This window comes from Haliotis rubra, unplaced genomic scaffold (assembly GCF_003918875.1).
Source record: "Haliotis rubra isolate DU_JTF1 unplaced genomic scaffold, ASM391887v1 Scf28, whole genome shotgun sequence".
Classification (NCBI taxonomy): Eukaryota; Metazoa; Mollusca; class Gastropoda; order Lepetellida; family Haliotidae; genus Haliotis; species Haliotis rubra.
Window position 1 is genome coordinate 213,840 of NW_025766891.1, and position 24,232 is coordinate 238,071.

At 38.7% G+C, this 24,232-nt stretch overlaps 1 protein-coding gene across 1 annotated transcript in view; it reads right to left on the reverse strand.

The window, feature by feature from the left end:
• Nucleotides 1–9,266, reverse strand: part of LOC124281097 (fibronectin type-III domain-containing protein 3A-like) — a 153,948-nt gene extending 144,682 nt beyond the window's left edge. The window contains 1 exon segment of the mRNA XM_046717112.1: nucleotides 9,241–9,266. Coding sequence (XP_046573068.1) covers nucleotides 9,241–9,251 — 11 coding nt within the window. The 5' untranslated portion in view covers nucleotides 9,252–9,266.
• Nucleotides 9,267–24,232: the final 14,966 nt, after the last annotated feature.

A 24,232-nucleotide genomic window follows, 5' to 3' on the forward strand; every position in this document is an offset into this window, starting at 1 on the left:
TAGACAGCCCAACCAGGGATGGAAGTAACTATAAAATTGCTAGTGTACTCCGGTACAGTGGCACATGTAAAACCACTTGCCCTGATAATTGTTCCACTATACCGGCCGTTTTCTTGTGGATTTTTTAAATAAACAACATATTAACATTGGAATATCAACTGGACACCGGTACAGTGTGATATACAAATTAGCTTGCCCGACAGAAAAAAATCACTGGACTCGGGCGTCAGGCAATGGGTTATTTCTATCCCTGCCAACTACACAATCGGTCTTTAGCAAATGTTGCTAAGGACCTATTCTAACTCAGAATCCACTAACAGTCATACTGGCAATGAATTTCTATTAAATATAAGGCATGTCCTACTATATATCAAAGTAAGAAATTAATATTTACCCAAATTTTTACACTAGACATCTTTCCCAATCAATATATATGTGTCATGAAATATAACCTGTGAGTGAGTTTAGTTTTACGCCGCACTCAGCAATATTCGAGCTATATGGCGGCAGTCTGTAAATAATCAAAGTCTGGACCAGACAATCCAGTGATCAACAGCATGAGCATTGACCTGCACAATTGGGATACAATGACATGTGTCAACCAAGACAGCGATCTTTACCAACCGATTCTGTTAGTCGCCTCCTACGACAAGCATGGGTTACTGAAGGTTCAATCTAACCCGGACCTTCACTGGTCAAATATAATCTGTATTGATAATTCAGAATGATAACAAACCATCATATTTCAATATCTGTAATATAATAAACGTTCCAAGTTCACCAGCCTCTTGAGTTTTTTTCAGAGAATTTTAATTTGATTTGGATTTAATACCAGTGACTCAGATTATTGGAAAAAACAGAATGTTGCTAGATGGGGGCTAGCATGTTTGAAATCTCACACTCAGTGAGTGGGTGAAAAGGTGAGTGGGTGAAAGGGTGAGTGAGTGAAAGGGTGAGTGGGTGAAAGGGTGAGTGGGTGAGTGAGTGAAAAGGTGAGTGGGTGAAAGGGTGAATGGGTGAGTGGGTGAAAGGGTGAGTGGGTGAAAGGGTGAGTGGGTGAAAGGGTGAGTGGGTGAAAGGGTGAGTGGGTGCAAGGGTGAGTGAGTGGGTGAAAGGGTGAGTGGTTGAGTGGGTGAAAGGGTAAGTGGGTGAAAGGGTGAATGGGTGAGTGGCTACTCTCCTTGATAACGATGGGTACTGTGATGGAACACTGACATTCATTTTTCATAAGCCTACACAAGCAGATTCTAGTGATTCATCATTATCTTAATCTCCAATCAATTTTCACACGATCAACTGATCGCCAAAAATTCAAGTGCTTTCTACAAAGGTCTTAAGACGCAGGAACTGTAACATATCATGAAATAAAAAAGATCTTCGGTCTCAGCAGCTCTGATTAAACTGGAACATGCAGTTTTTTAGAGAACTAAAACAATCAGAAATGTTTGGAACTAATAGAATATAGTGCATCAAAACCATAAGTTCAATATATATCAGAGATCGAGCAGGAGAGAACAGACTTCGTTTAAACGTTGATGAAACGAAATCTTTGATGACAATAGGTTACTAGACAATAAAGTAATTGATAACTTTCATTGTATTTTAAGTTTTGGTAACATTTGTAAACACTCCAATCAATACTGTCATGTCTGTTTGCAGTACATATACGATAACCCAGAAAAATCTTTCACATCTGTCGGCTTTAGTTACTAGTCCAAACAAAGCAGGAGTGTTGTAACATTCTATTCGGGTAAGCTAACTTAATAATAGTCCACAAACCACTGAAATCAATCAAAAATGATGCTGAGAGACATGTTAGATGTTAGACTCAATGATTTTTGCACAAGCTGTCACACGAACAGTTGTTTTACCTTTGGTCCCATGTACTTCTAGTGATTCTAACAACAATGCTTAACATCCATCAATATTTAACTGATATTTAATGAAGACTGACTGAGTTTGGAAGGTAGCAATATCCAGCAACATCACGACGGGGACACAAATGGGCTTCACATTGAACCCATGTACGACCTCTCTGACCATGCTCGCTTTAACCACTAGGCTACCCCAACATTTAATGAAGAGATGGAAGGTATATCTGCCAACCATAGCATTTGACCTATATCAATATAAATACACTGCCAACATACTTTCAATCAGGTACCTCAGCTCTGATTTCTCCAACAAATGAGTATTACACACACAAACAAAACATTATTAAGTCATGTAAACTTTAAGGTTCTTAAAGATTACTTGAAGATTGGTCTAGAAGTTTGTCAGCGGTGAAAAATGTAACCATATTTAAGCCCAGGGCTTAAATTAAAAAATGCGCAATTTTTCGATAAAATTTTAAAAATAAGTTTTTTAAAAAACTCTTTTATCAGGAAACTGGTCTATAAATTCAAAATTGAATGACCACATGGTTCAATTTAACCACAACTGCGTGCACGTCATAGGGGTTAACATGATCAATTTCTAATAACTGCCCTGTAACTGCTGTCCAAAATCTTCTGTAAACGTGATAAGCTCACAGAGGCACTACTAAAGTTAACAACGTTGAGGTTCGCCATGCGTTTGGAAAGAGACGTCACTCTCAACACTAAAGAATTCAATCCAAATTTAACCCCATGGGCTAAATACGGAAAAAAATCCTGCATTTTAGCCCATGGGCTAAATTTTGCTTGGGCCTAAATACTGGAATTCCCGGTAATACATTACTATGATATTGATATTGATAATAATGTTATTTATAAAGATTAGGGTTGCTATGATTCAGTTGCACATTTGGTGAACAAACCGTAACCCTTCATGAGTGAGTGAGTTTAGTTTTACGCCGCACTCAGCAATATTCCAGTAACCCTTCATGAATTCAATGAAGCATTTGCAATCACTAGAATCAAATATTCATCTTAATTTGAATTCTTTTTTAAAAGGAGTTTTAATTGACTTTGGTGTTACTCATGAAAGTGAGTCATGAAAAATGGAACATATCCAAGCCAGGAAACTATAACAGTCAGCACTATTTCATATGTAATTGAACAGTAATGTGGTTCAGGGGTGGAAATAACCCATTGCCCGACGTCCGAGTCCAGTGTTTTTTTCTGTCGGGCAAGCAAATTTGTATATCACACTGTGTCCAGTTGACTTTCCAATGTTATTTATGTTGTTTATTTTAAAAAATCAACAAGAAAACGGCCGGTATAGTGGAAAAATTATCAGGGCAAGTGATTTTACATGTGCCACTGTTCTGGAGTACACCAGCAATTTTAAAGTTACGTGCACCCCTGTGGTTACTGGTTATTGCTATATAAATACATGCTGTCAACATTGGTCAAAACATGTCCGAGAATGTACTTTGTTATTGTTTCACTGAATGTATGGCATAATATCAATACATCAACTGCTGACTGGGTATTGCAGTCATACCCAATATATATATTCGTTACCCAATATTTGTGATATGTATCATGTTCAGCTGATAGTAGATTCATTTCAGACCTTCTTGAGGTGCAGTTATTATGATTAACAAAGTATATGTGTTCTTGATACATCCTAAATAGGTCAAATAATCAATTTGACCATAGTTGACATACACAGCTCAACAAAAACACAAAAAGGAACAAGATAAAGAACATTTGGTGAAACCAACCTGTTATAGAAGAGATTAAACAGTCCACTGGTGATTTTATTCACAGAACACAAAAAGACCGTGGTTCAATTCCCAAAATGTAAAAGTGAAAGTGAAACTCTTCATAACATCTTTAATGATATTGTTGGAATATTGCTCATAAAGAAGAAAAATTGGCAATAAAATATTTAAAGCTTACATGCAATGCAAAACACAACTTTGCAGATCTGATACCTTTTGGTATGGACTTACAGTAACAAATTATAAAAAATGCAAATTCAACTCATAAAGTTAAAAAATAATGCGATGAATTCAATAATCGGAGTTCAAACGATTCACTAAAATAACCCCAGCCGGGTTAAAAAGTGGTTTTAACAGCTGTGCTGTGCTGCGCGGCTTGAACCGGGATGCCTATACACACACAAAGAGCCCTGAGAGTGTCGGCAAAGAACAAGCCAATGAAAGCCTTCGTTACACTTAAGTGCACACCCACCCACTCTGACTGGGTTCAGTATCCCGGGGCCTTCGTTTTGAGGGTGGTAAACCCATGTACAAAATATTGCACTTTTGATTTGCAATTGTACGCTTATAATTCTGTTTATTTGTTTTTTCATAATCAGCAATGTATATTATATGCCATGAATAAATGACAATTGTGTTTTCATTATGTTTATTTTGTCGGTTGCATCTAAGCTTTAAGGAAGATCACAATATCATTTTTTGTTGCAACAGTACATAAATCTAGGAATCTATAAAATCTTCAATGTAAACATTAGCATGCTGTGAATCAATGTCTTAATTGGTGATATGTATATAAATATCTTCAGTTAATCAAAAATCAATAATGTCCATGTTCTATATATACCATGGTGATTAAAGTTACCTAACCAATCTGGATGCAATGTTAAGCATACAAACATATACTGACTGACTGAGTTTGGTTTTACGCCGCTTTTTAGCAATATTCCAGCAAGATCACCGCGGGGAACACCAGAAATGGGCTTCACACATTGTTCCTATGTGGGGATTCGAACCCAGGTCTTCGGCATGACGAGCCAACGCTTTAACCATTAGGCTACCCCACCACCCACAAACATATACAGAAATCCGTTATTGTTATACAGCACCTATTGGCTATTCATGGCTGTCTTTTTGTTATTGTTTGTTGTTTAATGCTCCACTCAGCAATAGTCCAGTTACATGGCAGCAGTCAGTAAATAATCAAATCTGTGCCAGACAATCCAGTGATCAACAGCATGAGCATTGATCTGTGAAATTGGGTGAGTGCGTTTAGTTTTATGCCGCTCTTAGCAATATTCCAGTAATATCACGATGGGCGAGACCAGAAATGGGCTTCACATATTGTACCCATGTGGGGAATCGATCCTGGTTCATCTGTGTGACAAGCCAAATGCTTTAAGCACTAGGCTACCCCACTGCCCCCAGAGCAATTTGGATACAGTGTGTCAACCAAGTCAGCGAGTCTGACCACCCTATCCCGTTAGTCGCCTCTTATGACAAGCATGGGTTGCTGAAGACCAATTCTAACCGGATCTTCATGTGTTCTTTTCATGGATGTCAAGGACAGAACGCTAGCAAGCATCAGTTAGAGGTACAGTGAGTGAGTGAGTGAGTGAGTGAGTTAAGTTTTATGCCACTTTTAACAATATTCCCGCAATATCATTATCACGGCGGGGGACACCAGAAATGGGCTTTACATACTGTGTCCATGTCGGGAATCGAACCGGGGTCTTTGGCGTGACAAGCAAACACTTTAACCACTAGGCTACCCCACCGCCCGTTAGAGGTACAGGACTACGTGGGATGAAAAAAACACTCTCTGCAGGAAAGATTCATGAGAATCAATCAAAGTCAGCAGTATGTATCTTTATAACAAAATACATTTATCAACTAATACATGACAGTTAAGTTCAGACAATTAACTACTGACAGATATTAACTATACAAGCCCCGTGACAAGATGATGGATAAATAATGTACAAATCAATTTTCAAAATCAATTAGATTTATATTTACAATTTGTCAAAACCAATGACACCTGAGTTCATCATGGTCACAGAGGCATACGTGAGGAAATATTTTCCATAAGTTAGTTTAGTTTTACGCCGCTTTAGCAATATTCCAGCAATATCTCGTCGGGGGACACCAGAATGGACTTCACACATTGTGTCCATGTGGGGAATAGAACCCGGGTCTCTGGCGTAATGAGCCAACGCTTTAACCACTAGGCTACCCCACCGCACACAGGAATATGACAAGCATTCCACAAGTGGTGATAATCACTGATATCTAGCCATATGCTATGGATCCACAAGTGGTGGCTCACAGCAATATGACAAGCATTCCACAAGTGGTGATAATCACCGATATCTAGCCATATGCTATGGATCCACAAGTGGTGGCTCACAGGAATATGACAAGCATTCCACAAGTGGTGATAATCACTGATATCTAGCCATATGCTATGGATCCACAAGTGGTGGCTCACAGGAATATGACAACCATTCCACAAGTGGTGATAATCACTGATATCTAACCATATGCTATGGATCCACAAGTGGTGGCTCACAGGAATATGACAAGCATTCCACAAGTGGTGATAATCACTGATATCTAGCTATATGCTATGGATCCACAAGTGGTGGCTCACAGCAATATGACAAGCATTCCACAAGTGGTGATAATCACCAATATCTAGCAATATGCTATGGATCCACAAGTGGTGGCTCACAGGAATATGACAAGCATTCCACAAGTGGTGATAATCACTGATATCTAGCAATATGCTATGGATCCACAAGTGGTGGCTCACAGGAATATGACAAGCATTCCACAAGTGGTGATAATCACTGATATCTAACCATATTCTATGGATCCACAAGTGGTGGTTCACAAAAACATGACAAGCATTCCACAAGTGGTGATAATCACTGATATCTAGCCATATGCTATGGATCCACAAGTGGTGGCTCACAAGAACATGACAAGCATTCCACAAGTGGTGATAATCACTGATATCTAGCCATATGCTATGGATCCACAAGTGGTGGCTCACAAGAACATGACAAGCATTCCACAAGTGGTGATATCTAGCCATGTTATGATCCACAAGTGGTGGCTCACAGGAATATGATATGCATTCCACAAGTGGTGATATCTAGCCACAGATCAAGGTTCCACAAGTGGTAATATCTAACCATATCTTTTGGATCAACAAGTGGTGGCTTACAAGAACATGACAAGCATTCCACAAGTGGGGATATCTAGCCATATATTATGGATCCACAAGTGGTGGCTCACAGGAATATGACAAGCATTCCACAAGTGGTGATATCTACTCTAGCCACAGATCAAGGTTCCACAAGTGGTGATATCTTACCATATCTTTTGGATCAACAAGTGGTGGCTCACAAGAACATGACAAGCATTCCTCAAGTGGGGATATCTAGCCATATATTATGGATCCACAAGTAGTGCCTCACAGGAATAGGACAAACATTCTGAAAGTGGTGATATCTAGCCGTATATTATGGATCCACAAGTAGTACCTCACAGGAATAGGACAAACATTCTGAAATTGGTGATATCTAGCCATATATTATGGATCCACAAGTAGTGCCTCACAGGAATAGGACAAACATTCTGAAAGTGGTGATATCTAGCCGTATATTATGCATCCACAAGTGGTGGCTCACAGGAATATGACAAGCATTCCACAAGTGGTGATATCTAGCCGTATATTATGGATCCACAAGTGGTGGCTCACAGGAATATGACAAGCATTCCACAAGTGGTGATATCTACTCTAGCCACAGATCAAGGTTCCACAAGTGGTGATATCTAACCATATCTTTTGGATCAACAAGTGGTGGCTCACAAGAACATGACAAGCATTCCACAAGTGGGGATATCTAGCCATATATTATGGATCCACAAGTGGTGGCTCTCTGGAACATGAAAAGCATTCCACAAAGATTTCACAAGTGGTGATATATATCCATACGACAAAGATTTCACAAGTGGTGATATATATCCATATGACAAAGATTCCACAATCATGAATATAAAGCCTGATTTTGAAGATTCCACAAGATATTACAAATTATATATTTCAGACGACACTTTCCTAGTAAAACACAAAATCTAGTACTTTGGGAGGTACGTCTCACTCAGGTCACATGATTAAGAATCCACTTACACAATCTATTCATAAGTTTGTTCCTGTAAATTACGATCAGGGACAGGCCACACTGGTCAAATCAAACTATAGTCCCCATTATTTATTTTTTTTAAATTAGTTCATGTAAAATTAGTTGTGGGTACTGACCTGACTTCCGTATTGCAATCTTTGCTTTATTTATTGCAAAACATACCACAAAATATTCCAAGTGTTCACTCAGCTGAAATTTCTTATCTAATGGACTGTCCCCATATATTTTTGACAAAGTCAATCCTATGTTTTCAAATGTCGCTCTTATGACAACGCATGTATTAATGTCAGTTGATACATTATATACAAACACTTTAATTTCTTCAATCAGATGAATCAATTTTGAAATTCATAATATATATTCAACATTTCACTAGTGTACAATTAACCAACAATTGAAAGTATGCACGGCTTCAAAAACACAATATTTGTACATTCCAGATGTACATTGAATCGATGTTTGATACCTATGTATAAGAATTTCAAATTGTGCACAGATATGTTAAAACTGACAGATTTTAAGAACATCAACTAAATTTTCAGTCGTCTTGGAAGAACAAACTTATAGCTGTGTTATTATTGGTTGATATTTAATTCAGCATAGGCCTGCTAAATGGTTGTTACAACATTTAGAAATGGATACCTTTGGGGAATTCCAAAACTGAAGTAAATTATGTAATCGCTGATGTGAATGAAGTGTCATAAAATATTGAATAATGAGAATCACTGAGAAAATATATGAGAGTAATAGTATCTTTTTCTGAATTAATCTGTAGTCTAAATATCATAAAACTTCAGTACGATCAAGATTAAAAACACATTTCATTTGATTAAAACCCTGACTGCTTGTAAATCAAGAATCAAGATGTTATAGAACAGTTTGCACAAAACATACTGAAGAAAAGTGTACAGGAAATAACTATTGTAGTAAGAGAATAATGACATCATTTGTTCTGCTTACAATCATATTTAATTTTCTGTAATTTTGAAATGTAACATGCATATAATCTCTTTATACGTTTAGAGTGTACATGTACTACAATAAATCCCGAAAGATATAAGTAAAGCCAAGGATTTGAGGATAAATAATCTTGACTAAACAATAGTGACTATCACAAATTTATATAATAAGAACAAGTACAATTTGCCAAAAGGATATTGTCAAATTGTTACACATCATATTTTGGATTGAAATGGTCGTTTTGTGAACATGTGAGACAAGCATGAGAAATTTATCAATTCTACATTTGAACCAAATAAAGAAACCGTGAAATTTACAAAACATATTGTATATTGATGTAATATTGTCTATATTGAATGTAATTGATATGTATGATTTGATCTAAATACTCAACATATGGTAGCCAAAGTCACTACTCACATCTTCACCATAATGCCAGCTGCTATGAAATCAATGATGCTACATCCACTGGCTTGTCTTGGGGTGTTGAAATTACTGTCACCACTCAACTGACGGATCAAATACTAACAACTGGAACACACACTGTCTATAATCAACCCTAATAACGATGTGGAACCGGCTTTGGAAAACAGAAATAAGAAATCCAATGTATCTCCGTTTCCATGTGACATCGCCCCCGCATTTACGTTCACCAAATGATAATTCGGAAATGCCAGCATGTGCAATGTAGAGTCTAAACCTCTTCAGCTTAATTTTACTTCTTGGTGAATTGAATGAATCAAAGCATTTTCCTAATCATCCTGATCTCGGAAGCAAAAGATGGGAATGAAAATTATTTTTGTGCCAGCTTCCTCAACTGTCAAAATCTGACACCTCCGCCAATGACAACAAATCGGCAACGTATGGGGTTGAAAATGTAGACAGACGTGAAGGTTTTTAGTGTCTGTCACAAAATAACAACAGTACAGCATCAGCGATGCACAAAAATCCTTCACGAAACATCTATACATTAAAAATAAGCAATCAAACTGACAAATTTCCTTTTAAAACTGACAGATTTCATCCCAATATGGTAAATTTGTGCACCTAAAATACAGTCTACCTCGACTAGACAACAGACTAAGGGTGCTATCTGCATCATACCATACGCAATTACTACTATATCTCAGAAAACAAACCTTATAAGATGATTCTATCGGGTAGTATACCTCGAAGAATGATCAATGGATGTGGGCTACCATACAGAGCATAAAATGGTAAAATATTTTATTACCTGGAATAAACGCCGCCATGATGAATATTTTGAGGAAATCAGCTCAAAGAATGCCGGGATACACTGCCTCGAAAGCGCTGGTTTATAGCTTTCAGTTATCCATTTCAACGCGAATGTTACTAATATAGTAGTATAACATGTAATACAGGGTAGTAGTCTTTGCTTTCGATACGTTTAATTGAATGTTATTTCATTTGACATACATTTTCAGTAGTTTTAGTGAATGTAGACATCACGTGACCTCTATGACGTCATTACACCAGGGAATCCCCTCCGTGCACTCTAAAATTAACATGCGGCAAACGGGGAAAGCCCGGTTAAATATGTAACAAGGCGTGTGCAACACAAGGAATAGTCTTTTCCTGTATATCTCGGGAAACATACGGGAGAATTGCAGGGTGAAAATATAATAATGAAACGACAAACATCCTGTATTTTACATTTCAACACGAACATGATTACAGTAAGCGTTTACAGACGCACCCTTGTTTGGGTAATTTTACGTGGCTAAAATTTGATGAATATTTTTTTCTTCTAAAGTATCTAAAAAACCATTTGGGGATTATCATACTGTAATTTTGCAATAGGTTCATAATTAATCTAAAATTACATCATCGGGGTTTACCAACTAGGCCATTTCTTAGGCCAAAAGACATATTCCTTTATTGACATGTTTCCCGAAACATTAATTATTTTCACACAAAACTTAAGAGTCCATTTTTAAAGATTTAATATCGTTTTTGTTAAGCAGTATACACGGACGAAACACTCTGAAGCGTGAAGAGACAACCCTGAGTAAGGGCTGAACACGGATTAGGAGAATACGAAGAACAATAGTAAGTTGTTTTATACACAATAAAATGCGGTATCCTTTTGTTATGCAGAGTGACATATTTATTTTTTAATGTGATTGAAGGGGAAAAGGCACTTATCACGAAAATTGTTCACGGGCAATCGCCTTCCAATGTTTGATCGTTTCATGGTGTGGTTACCGTGGTACGTAAAATAGAATGTTGTGTTAAATTTAGTGGTACATCAATCACATAGTCTTCATTGCTGTTTTAGTACGTCAAACGTACGGTCGCCATTCGGATAGAGCTACGCCAGAATTATCTATTGATACAGTGGTACGGCATAAAGCCTTCATGCCTGTTATTGTGGTACGTCAAACGAACGGTCGTCATTCGGATAGTGCTACGCCAGAATTATCTATTGATACAGACAGTGGTCCGACATTATAAGTTGTATGCTTCTCTCGAGGGTAATACCGTCTGATGTACGCCCGTTTGTAGCAGTGTCACCCGAGCCCGTAGGCGAGGGATCACACTGCTACAAAAAGGCGTACATCAGACCGTATTACCCGAGGGAGAAGCATACAACGTAATTATCTTACCGCCATGTTAAATGTACAAAATATCATCTTATTGTATGTTAAAGATCGCTACCGACTACATGACATGCAAACAAAATGGCGTCTGCCTCTCGACTGGATTTTTAACATCAGTGAAACATATTCTGACAAGCATAAAACTGCTATAAAATATGTTAATTATGTTTAAGCTGAGTGTGCAAACCACTCAATGTATAAAATAGCTTAAATAAAGCAGTGAAAGTCGGTAAAATAAATCTGTACAAAGTGAACACAAAAACAGCTGATCAAACGTTTTCGAACTCCGGGCACTCCATGCGTCATATTATGACGTATTACGATTGTTAGCGCTTCAGCTTCTTGACGGATAGCTTGGCGTGGTTACCGTGGCAGCGGGTAATATTTTTGTCCAGTTGTCACCCTCATGGGAAGGAATATTGCAAAAATGCGGCGTAAAACTAAACTCACTCACTTTATGTTAAAGCTGTTAAAGCCACAGTGTTCAGTATTATAGTGGTACGTCACAGAACCCTCATTGCCGTATAGTTGTCCGGTCACACCTTCAATGTCAGAGACGTACGTCACACAGCCTTCAGTATTATAGTGGTACGTCACAGAACCCTCATTGCCGTATAGTTGTACGGCCACACCTTCAATGTCACCTTCAATGTCAGAGACGTACGTCACACAGTCTTCAGTCTTATAATGGTACGTCACAGAACCCTCATTGCCGTATAGTTGTCCGGCCACACCTTCAATGTCAGAGACGTACGTCACACAATCTCCAGTATTATAATGGTACGTCACAGAACCCTCATTGCCGTATTGTTGTACGGCCACACCTTCAATGTCAGAGACGTACGTCACACAATCTCCAGTATTATAATGGTACGTCACAGAACCCTCATTACCGTATAGTTGTCCGGCCACACCTTCAATGTCAGAGACGTACGTCACACAGTCTCCAGTATTATAGTGGTACGTCACAGAACCCTCATTGCCGTATAACTGCCCGGCCACACCTTCAATGTCAGAGACGTACGTCACACAGTCTCCAGTATTATAATTGGTACGTCACAGAACCCACATTGCCGTATCACACCATATGTACGGCCACATCTTCAATGTCAGAGACGTACGTCACACAGTCTTCAGTATTATAGTGGTAAGTCACAGAACCCTCATTGCCATATGGTTGTACGGCCACACCTTCATTGTTAGAGACGTGATACGTCACACAACTTACATGTTATAGCATTACGTCAAATAGTGCTTAACATTGAAGTGGTACGTCAGACAATCTTCTGTACGGCCACATCTTCAATGTCAGAGACGTACGTCACACAGTTTTCAGTATTATAGTGGTAAGTCACAGAACCCTCATTGCCGTATGGTTGTACGGCCACACCTTCATTGTTAGAGACGTGATACGTCACACAACTTACATGTTATAGCATTACGTCAAATAGTGCTTAACATTGAAGTGGTACGTCAGACAATCTTCATTGTTAGTCTTATAGTGATACGTAATGGGTTTTTTGTTTGTTTGTTGTTTAACGCCGCACTCAGCAATATCCCAGCTATATAGCTATCCAGTGATCAACAGCATGAGCATCGATGTACGCAACTGTGATACGATGACATGTGTCAAGAAGTCAGCGAGTCTGACCACCCGATCCCGTTAGTCGCCTCTTACGACAACCATATGTTGCTGAAGATCAATTCTAACCCGGATCTTGACCGGTACAGATGATACGTCATGTAGTCTTTAGTGTGATAGTGGTAGTCGCATAGTGTTCCGTATTTAATGTTACAGGGTCTTCTGTGTTTGACCCGTGAAGATCCAGGTTAGAATTGATCTTCAGTAACCCATGCTTGTCGTAAGAGGCGACTAACGGGATCGGGTGGTCAGGCTCGCTGACTTGGATGATACATGTCATCGTATCCCGATTGCGTTGATCGATGCTCATGCTGTTGATCACTGGATTGTCTGGTCCAGACTCAATAATTTACAGACCGCCGAAATATGGCTGGAATATTGCTGAGTTCGGCGTTAAACAACAACCAACCAACCAAACCAGTGTTTAGTGGGACACTGGGTCGTCAATAACTTCTGTGTTATAGAAGTAAGTCTCCAAACCTTTGGTGTTAAAGGACGCGGTACATCACATGGTGGTGTGTCATGCAACTTCAGTATGTGCGACACACAGACGTAAAACACTATAATTAGTACGTCACACAATCGTCAATGTCACATGACATAGTGGAGCGTTACAGTATTCATTCTTGCTTATAAACCCGTGAAGATCCGGGACAGAATTGGTCTTCAGCACACCATGCGACTAACGGGAACGGGTGGTCAGGCTAACAGACTTGGTTGACAATTTGCGATGCTCATGCTCTTGATCACTGCACTGTCTGGTCCAGACTCGAGAATGTACCGACCGCCACCACATAGCTGGAATATTGCTGAGTGCGGCATGAAACAACAACAAAAAACATTCTTGTTTATAGTATACATGTCGCAGAGTCGTCGCAATTGTTCGACTTTATCCTTTATAGAGGGGCGGTGGGGTAGCCTAGTGGTTCAAGCGTTCGCTCGTCACACAGAAGACCCGGGTTCGATTCCCCACATGGGTATAATGTGTGAAGCCCATTTCTGGTGTCCCGCCATGACATTGCTGGAATATTACTAAAAGCGGCGTAAAACCATACTTAATCACTCCTTAATTGATGCAGTGCCGTGATTGCCATTTAACAGTTACCAAAGTATTTACATATATAGACCAAGCAACCATGTCGATATATGTCTACGCGTTTCGCATTTTCTCAGTATTAATAAGCATTTGGTTCTTAAACGACTTTAAACCTGTGTGCTCTAATCTGGGTACCATGAACAGTACTGTCATAATAGTGAGTTAGTGAGTGTGTATAGTTTTACTCCGCTTTTAGCAACATTCCAGCAATATCACGGCAGGGGACACCAGAAATGAGCTTCACACATTGTACCCATGTGGGAATAGAACCCGAGTCTTCAGCGTGACGGGCGGACGCTTTAACCATTAGACTACCCCACCGCCCCACTGTCATAACAAATATCGCCACAACTTTGTCGCAAGTACCTGTTAGCTATACCCAAACCATTGCTGTACCTAGCACAACGTTACGTGAAATAATAAAACCCGATCAGAAAATATCAGCTGTTGAGCCTTATCGGATATTCCTATTTCTGTCCTGAGAAATATGTCCATCACAGCTGCTTATCTGTCCGACCATTCATCGATATGAAATGCACACTGAAACCGTCCTTGTATTATGCAATCGACACCCACACCTTGACGCAGAATCAGACACCTCCATAAGTTCCATCTTTTCTTCTAAAACCATTGATTTTTAGCGATAGTGTTACTGAGGCAATGGCGAAATAACGGATAGGTTGCTACACTGAAACTGGCGACAGCCACAGATATTCCAGTCGTTCACGAAGAAACTGTGATCGGAAAGATTTCAAGGCCGTTTCTTGTATATTATTAGCCATGGGACAATCGATACACAACACGGGTTAACATTTCTCCACGCTAGTGTTCAGGCCAGTGACACTGATCACGAAATCTATGACGTCACAGGACGATAACCAATAGGATGTCGTATTTGTAATGAATGGGCTGGCACATCCATTCATGGCTTGTAAATAACATGTGGGCATGCGACTTCCGCCCACCCAGCCGTGTCGAGATGGCTTCTAGTAATTAGTCTGTTTACCTCCATTCACAATACATGTGAAGTATGAGGAAGGGATTAATTAAGGCAGCGAACAGAAAATAAATTTATGAAACTCGCAGGCGTCAATAAAATTGGCAATTTAAAACTCATTGGTCGCCTATTCAATTTTCTGTTTTCAAGATGTCACCATTAACTAGCTTCTTTGAATTATTGTATAAAGTTGTATGCAAGTATTACATTAATTATAGACCGCGTTGAATCATATATAACATTATTGAGACATACGTATGGATCAAGGTGGTCCCCCTGTATACCACAGCAATATATTCCTGCTATACAGTCTGTAAATAATCGCGTCTGAACCGGACAATCAAGTGATTGTATCGATCTACACAATTGGGTTACCATGACAGTCATCAGAGAGTCTGACCACCCGATCCCTTTTGTTCGTCTTAAGACAAGAATGGGTTGATGAAGGTCAGTTACCTGTGATAACGCTGAGATTTGTGTAAAGATCTAGGTGGTCTCTCTATATGACTTCGGGATATGTGTAAAGATCTAGGTGGTCTCTCTATATGACTTCGGGATATGTGTAAAGATCTAGGTGGTCTCTCTATATGACTTCGGGATATGTGTATAAATGTAGGTGATCCATCTTTATTTTATGAAGAAATTTGTACAGATCTAAGTTATCTATCTATGATATACAGACATGGCTATATGCAACATGCAGGTAAATTTAAAGAAAAACGTGAACAGATAATAGTTGGTCCTGTATACCATTGTGTGCGTGCGTGCGTGCGTGCGTGCGTGAGAGAACGGGAACAGGTTAAAATATCCACACGAAAAAATGGCCACACCAGAGACCATATGTGATCTCTGGCCACACTGACCCCAGTCGAAATGGCCACACAAAAAGTCAAAATGGCCACAACCCCTAGTCAAAATGGCCATAGCAAAAAGTCAAAATGGCCATAGAAAAAGTCAAAATGGCCATACTCTTTTTACTAGGAGCGGTAGGGGAGCCATGTGTTTAAAGTTAAAGCGTTCGGTCGTCACGCCAAAGATCCGGGTTCGATTCCTCACAAGCGTATAAGTTGTGAAGCACATTTTTGTCGCCCCTGTCGTGATAACGCTGAAATATAACGCCGAGAAAAACATTGAGAGACACATTGAGAGGAATGTATAGTTCTCAAAAAACATATCATTACACTGAGACATTGAAGGTGAGCTACTGGGCCCCGTTTCACAAAGTTAACGTAGGGCTACGACTGTCGTAAGTCATGTTACAGTATGGGAGGTACGGCAGTCTTAGCGCCATGATAGCTTTGTGAAACGCAGCCCTGCAGTTTTCTGTATAAGAAACTACTGAATATAGCCATCACAGGAAGGCCAGAAAGTCGTGACATATCGACGAAAAGTATAAGAAACACACATACATATGCGCTTACACGCGTACACAGACGCACACACAGACGTCCACACTTGTAAATTGCATACATGTATAAGGTACATTGATAGGCTAACACGTAGTCTTTGAATACATATATGGTTTTGATGGAAACAAACAATTCATTTTATATTGAAAATGAGCCTCATTGAGAAGGGAGATTCAGAGATCTGGGGCTTGCTTCATTTAGGGCATAAACATTGCAGAAAGGGCTGGTTAGAAGGGAAAATACTGCGTTTCAGTGACTGTGGGACAGATTTGGTACATTGTGAGAACTATAGGCCTTCTATATACGACACAGCACTGAGACAAACTGAGAGAACTATAGGCCTTTTGTCAATATATAATACTGAGACATACTGAGAGAACTATAGGCCTTTGGTCAATATATAATACTGAGAGAACTATAGGCCTTTTGTCAATATATAATACTGAGAGAACTATAGTCTTTTTGTCAATATATAATACTGAGACATACTGAGAGAACTAAAGGCCTTTTGTCAATATATAATACTGAGAGAACTATAGGCCTTTTGTCAATATATAATACTGAGACATACTGAGAGAACTATAGGCCTTTTGTCAATATATAATACTGAGAGAACTATAGGCCTTTGGTCAATATATAATACTGAGACATACTGAGAGAACTATAGGCCTTTTGTCAATATATAATACTGAGAGAACTATAGGCCTTTTGTCAATATATAATACTGAGAGAACTATAGGCCTTTGGTCAATATATAATACTGAGATATACTGAGAGAACTAAAGGCCTTTTGTCAATATATAATACTGAGACATACTGAGGGAACTATAGGCCTTTTGTCAATATATAATACTGAGAGAACTATAGTCTTTTTGTCAATATATAATACTGAGACATACTGAGAGAACTAAAGGCCTTTTGTCAATATATAATACTGAGACATACTGAGAGAACTATAGGCCTTTTGTCAATATATAATACTGAGAGAACTATAGTCTTTTTGTCAATATATAATACTGAGACATACTGAGAGAACTAAAGGCCTTTTGTCAATATATAATACTGAGAGAACTATAAGCCTTTTGTCAATATATAATACTGAGAGAACTATAGTCTTTTTGTCAATATATAATTCTGAGACATACTGAGAGAACTAAAGGCCTTTTGTCAATATATAATACTGAGAGAACTATAGGCATTTTGTCAATATATAATACTGAGAGAACTAAAGGCCTTTTGTCAATATATAATACTGAGACATACTGAGAGAAATATAGTCTTTTTGTCAATATATAATACTGAGAGAACTATAGGCCTTTTGTCAATATATAATACTGAGAGAACTAAAGGCCTTTTGTCAATATATAATACTGAGAGAACTAAAGGCCTTTTGTCAATATATAATACTGAGAGAACTATAGGCCTTTTGTCAATATATAATACTGAGAGAACTATAGGCCTTTTGTCAATATATAATACTGAGAGAACTAAAGGCGTTTTGTCAATATATAATACTGAGAGAACTATAGGCCTTTTGTCAATATATAATACTGAGACATACCGAGAGAACTAAAGGCCTTTTGTCAATATATAATACTGAGAGAACTTTAGTCTTTTTGTCAATATATAATACTGAGAGAACTTAAGGCCTTTTGTCAATATATAATACTGAGAGAACTAAAGGCCTTTTGTCAATATATAACTACTGAGACATACTTTTGTCAATATATAATACTGAGAATATAGGCCTTTTTTTGTCAATATATAATACTGAGAGAACTAGAGGCCTTTTGTCAATATATAATACTGAGAGAACTATAGGCCTTTTGTCAATATACTGATATAGGCCTTTTGTCAATATATAATACTGAGAGAACTATAGGCCTTTTGTCAATATATAATACTGAGAGAACTATAGGCCTTTTGTCAATATATAATACTGAGAGAACTATAGGCCTTTTGTCAATATATAATACTGAGAGAACTAGAGAACTAAAGGGCCTTTTGTCAATATATAATAGACATACTGAGAGAACTATAGGCCTTTTGTCAATATATAATACTGAGACATACTAAAGTCTTTTGTCAATATATAATACTGAGAGAACTATAGGCCTTTTGTCAATATATAATACTGAGAGAACTATAGGCCTTTTGTCAATATATAATACTGAGACATATATAATACTGAGAGAACTATAGGCCTTTTGTCAATATATAATACTGAGAGAACTATAGGCCTTTTGTCAATATATAATACTGAGAGAACTATAGGCCTTTTGTCAATATATAATACTGAGAGAACTATAGGCCTTTTGTCAATATATAATACTGAGAGAACTATAGGCCTTTTGTCAATATATAATACTGAGAGAACTATAGGCCTTTTGTCAATATATAATACTGAGAGAACTAAAGGCCTTTTGTCAATATATAATACTGAGAGAACTATAATATGGTACTTGGCCTTTTGTCAATATATAATACTGAGACATTAGAGGCCTTTTGTCAATATATAATGCAACTGAAGGACTGGTAGGCTGAGAGAACTAGGCTTTTGTCAATATATAATACTAGTAAAGGCCTTTTGTCAATATATATAATACTGAGAGAACTAAAGGCCTTTTGTCAATATATAATACTGATAGAACTAAAGGCCTTTTGTCAATATATAATACTGATAGAACTATAGTCTTTTTGTCAATATATAATACTGAGAGAACTATAGGCCTTTTGCTAGTATATAATACTGAGACACATTGAGAGAACTATAGGCCTTTTGTCAATATATAATACTGAGAGAACAATAGTCCTTTTGTTAATATTCCCCGACCGCGTCATACCAAAAGACGTTAAAATATGGTACTTGTTGGACCCTGCCTGGCGCTCGGCATTAATGGGTACAACAAGGACTGGTCGGCTCGGAGTCAGTATAATGTGTCTGAGTGGGGTATTCATGCTTCACTGCGGCATGGTATCTCAGTGAGCTAGCACTATAAAACCAGCTTCAGTCTGGGCTAGTACCAGCAGCCGCACATACACATACACACGCATGCACGTCGTCATATGAGCGAAATATTCTCAAGCACGACGTTAAACCCAATTTCACCTCACCTCACCTTTTGTTAATATATAATACTGAGAGAACTATAGTCCTTTTGCTGGTATATAATACTGAGACACATTGCGAGAACTATAGTCCTTTTGCTAATATGTAATGCTGAGACACATTGCGAGAACTATAGGCCTTTCGTCAATATATAATACTGAGACACATTGCGAGAACTATAGGCCTTTTGTCAATATATAATACTGAGACACATTGCGAGAACTAAAGGCCTTTTGTCAATATATACTACTGAGACACATTGCGAGAACTATAGGCCTTTTGTCAATATATAATACTGAGAGAACTAAAGGCCTTTTGTCAATATATACTACTGAGACACATTGCGAGAACTATAGGCCTTTTGTCAATATATAATACTGAGAGAACTATAGGCCTTTGGTCAATATATACTACTGAGACATATTGCGAGAACTAAAGGCCTTTTGTCAATATATAATACTGAGAGAACTAAAGGCCTTTTGTCAATATATAATACTGAGAGAACTATAGGCCTTTTGTCAATATATAATACTGAGACATACTGAGAGAACTATGTCGTTACTGTTAAACATTGACAAGCTACGGAGCGCGCCCGTCACATTAAAAGACATAAAGCGTAAAACGCTTTGGATATTTGAATTAATCAGAAAATACTAATCTAAGTTGTTATTCCGTAAAGCAGAGAATTTCGTATACTCAAGTAGAATACGGAAGTCAATTGTAGTCAGTATTATATATACACGTATCCACCTTCAGCTGCGAGTCAGCACGTGAATCTTGCTCACAAGTATCATTAAGATCATTATGTTGTCGCGTGTGATTATCCAATACTATACAGCTCCTATATTTGAATGTTTATCATCAATATATGAGCGGCAAATCGTGAATCAAGCTGTCAAAATTATATCTGACCCAACTCACTTCTTACATTCAGAATACAACCTCCTTCCTTCAGGCCGCCGCTACAAAGTTCCAATTGTGAAAACTAAGAGACCCCGTACATCCTTTATTCCAAGTACCATATCTCTCTTAAACAAATTTGAAGATACCTAAATCAATGAATTTATGCAAATATGTTTTGCATCTCTCTGATGTGTCAGTAGCTCTGCTGATGTAACACAAATTCCTGAAAAGGCATTAAAGTATTCTTCTATTCTATTCTATAACCTAATATACAGATGCAGGTGACGTCACTGAGGCATTGACACTGTTGATAGAGGTCAACTTGCCCCAAAGCTGGACCCATAGGGTATACAGTGTTCTCGTAAAATATTCATGCAATAGTATCCTTTTCAAAGAAATGATTTTCACATTGTGGTTGTTTACTGGAGTATCAACGCTTTGAGCCGTGCACTAAATCGTGGTAACGTCAGAGCTTGTAGGTCTATAAGCCTTGGCATCAGGATGGTCCTTTAGAGGACCCGTGAAGGTCCGGGTTAGAATGAATCTTCAGTAGCCCATGCTTGTCGTATGAGGCGACTAACCGGATCGAGTGGTCAGGCTCACTGACTTGGTTGACACATGTCATCGGTTCCCAATTGCGCAGATTGATGCTCATGCTGTTGATCACTGGATTGTCTGGTCCAGACTCGATTATTTACAGACCGCCGCCATATAGCTGTAATATTGCTGAGTGCGGCGTAAAACTAAACTCACTCACTCATTATAATCGTCCAAAATGGTTTTAAAACAGGTTTAATGAATCAATAACTATTGATAGACTACATATTAGACGATACTCTCTCTAGATCAAGGCTACACCCTCAAAGCCTGAATAACACTTTGAAAACGTCTTATAGCCGAGAGATGAGGCATTTCAAATACACCCCCAGGGCCATCCCGGCTCTACCATTTTCCAACAGCCTCAACACAAAAGCCTCAACATAATATATTTCTAAACTTGGCAATTTGTTAAAATTATATATTTATAGAGGGTTTGTATGCATTAGGAAGGCAACAGAATACAACGGTATTGTTTGTTGAAATTTAATATGGAAAGTTGATCTGCTTCCACTGAGCTATGTAAACCCGGATCGGCGAGCCACATTGTTCGGATATATAACAATAGCTACCTATATAATCTGAACGATTTTTCGAAACAAACTTACGTCTGAGTTTTGACTTAAATTAGAGTTTTTACTCTAAAACGCTGGACAATGCATTTCCCTGAATAAACTGAAATATACTATCCCAAAAAAAGAAATGCATAGGCCAGAAATCTGTTGCGAAAATGTTGTATTTTCAAACATGTGTAACTCGTCCACAAATAGACTTTAGTGCGTGAAGTTTTACATCAGTTTAGTAGAAGGAAATGTCTGTACAACCAAGTGGATAATTAGGGCATAACTGTACTGTGTTTGACGAATTGGGGACGTATACCGGTGGTTATATAGCCGCAAATTTAACGTTATATCGGCTCCGCTTACGCTTACGTTAAATTTGCGTCTGTTTAACCACCGGTATACGTCCCCAATTCGTCAAACACAGTACAGTTATCCCCATTCTAATTCAACTCGTTTTACGCTGGTTTTTTCGTGAAAGAAATTCATTATGTAAACCAGGGGGGCGTTGTTTAGCCGATCCGCTGTGTAGCGCTGCGCTTCTATTGGCTGAACAACGCCTCGCTGCATGCATCGCAGCGCTTCGGTGTGCAGAGACTGAGAGAGGTGCTTCCCGCGTAAGCGAGCGACATTCAAAATGGCGTCACGGCAATGTAATTCTTTATGTTGACAGTAGATCTTTGACTTTTGGACGCATTCTGGTCACAAAGGGGTAAAAAGCTGTCGATATGTAGTGTAAAGTTTCTTCTCATTAGTTGTTGCGCATACAATTCAAAATCAGTGCATGGAATATCTTCTGCAGCTTCGTGTGCCAAAATTGTGGCTATAATCGGTGATGTGTTTGTATTGGACGACGCCATATTGAATGAAGCGCTCACACAGCAGTCCGTTGCGCGGGAAAGCAGGCAGCGTAGCGCAGCGAAGCTTGCAAACTTTTGCTGTTGTCAAATGACGTCACAGCAGGTGACGTCACGCTCCATAATGACGTCATAAATCTTGATCTAACAGTGTTGGGTCAACAGCCCGTATTACGAGTAAGTTGTTTGAACTTACAATTAAATTTATGGTACTGTTTTGTCTTTTTTTAACACAAATTCCATCCATTTTAGCGGGATAGGGGAGTTAAACAGGGCTTCTGCAAATGACAATCACAATGTCCTGAAAAGCAGCGTTACCCCAATAATGTAGCTATAGGCGGATCCAGAGGGTGTGTGCAGGGGTGCGCACCCTCCCTTTTGTGCTGAAAGTTTGTTAAATGACCATTGAAACTCGGGTGAAAATGAAGTATGCACCCCTCCTTTTCTTAATACTGCGCACCCCCCCTTTTTAAAAAAGCTGTATCCGCCCCTGATGTAGGGACACATTCAAATGTTTTGGTGAATATATTTTCACCGTACGTGCTGGTTATACGGTCGGAAATTTATAGCACTGACCAATCAGAACTCGTGTTACATACAAAGTTGAATTAGAATTTCTAGATAATGGAGACGTTGAGCGCGATGGTGACGACGTAGCACGGTCCCGACGTCGGGTCTCCTGGCTCTCAGTCCAGTCTCTCTCAACCTGTTCCGTACAGTTTGACCGGATATCCTCCGAAGCCCAGGCACCGTGGCTGCTGTGCTCTCACCTGTGGCAGTACGATCACGCAAATGTAGTACCCGGATGTACCGATCTTGGGCTGCAGTCGTGACTCAACGTCTGCCTGTGCGGGGACGGTCATTTGTTATACCTATTTGGTTGTAACGAGCTGCAAGCCGTGATATCGTGCTCAGACTAACACTCAGACGCCTGGCAACAGAAGATTGGTAATCTCCAAAGTGCATTCTTTCAATGGCGATGTTCGGTGTCGCAGCGTCAAGACGTGGCGTAGTGATTTGACCTTGAAACTCCTTCAAAACGAATGATGTTTTCCGAAAGTAATCTGGACTTTTATAGCCAGACAGTGCATGCTCTTTGCTGCAACTGGAAGGTGATTTTTGTTGCGTTCTGGCGATGCGTTTTTAATCCTTGTAAGAAATCTCATCAAAATCAACATTTTAAGATAAAGTCGATTTTTTACATGTGCAATTGTGTAAAATCATGTTATCAACACTTTTGTTACATATTTTGACGATTGTTTGAACACAATAGGTAATTAATAGATTTTATAAATACAAAACGCCTATGCGTTTCTTTTTTGGGATAGTATAGATACTGAACTCAAACAAAGTAGAAAATTTAGGTTTGGTAGATAGGTTACTTGAGTTGTTTTGTCTTAGAAACTCAGCTGTTTCAAATTGTGAAACTCAGTGTAAAAAGTTAAGCTTGTTTCGAGAAATTGGGGCCAGATTCTATACAGTCGCTGAACTCAATGTCTCCATTTCTGTGAGTACTTCTAACGGCTGGTGCATGTGTGAAGATATTCCGTGCGCTTCAATCTTAGCTGATTTGTACTAACCCACAAGAAGTATGTTTCATTAAACTATACCTTAAACCTAA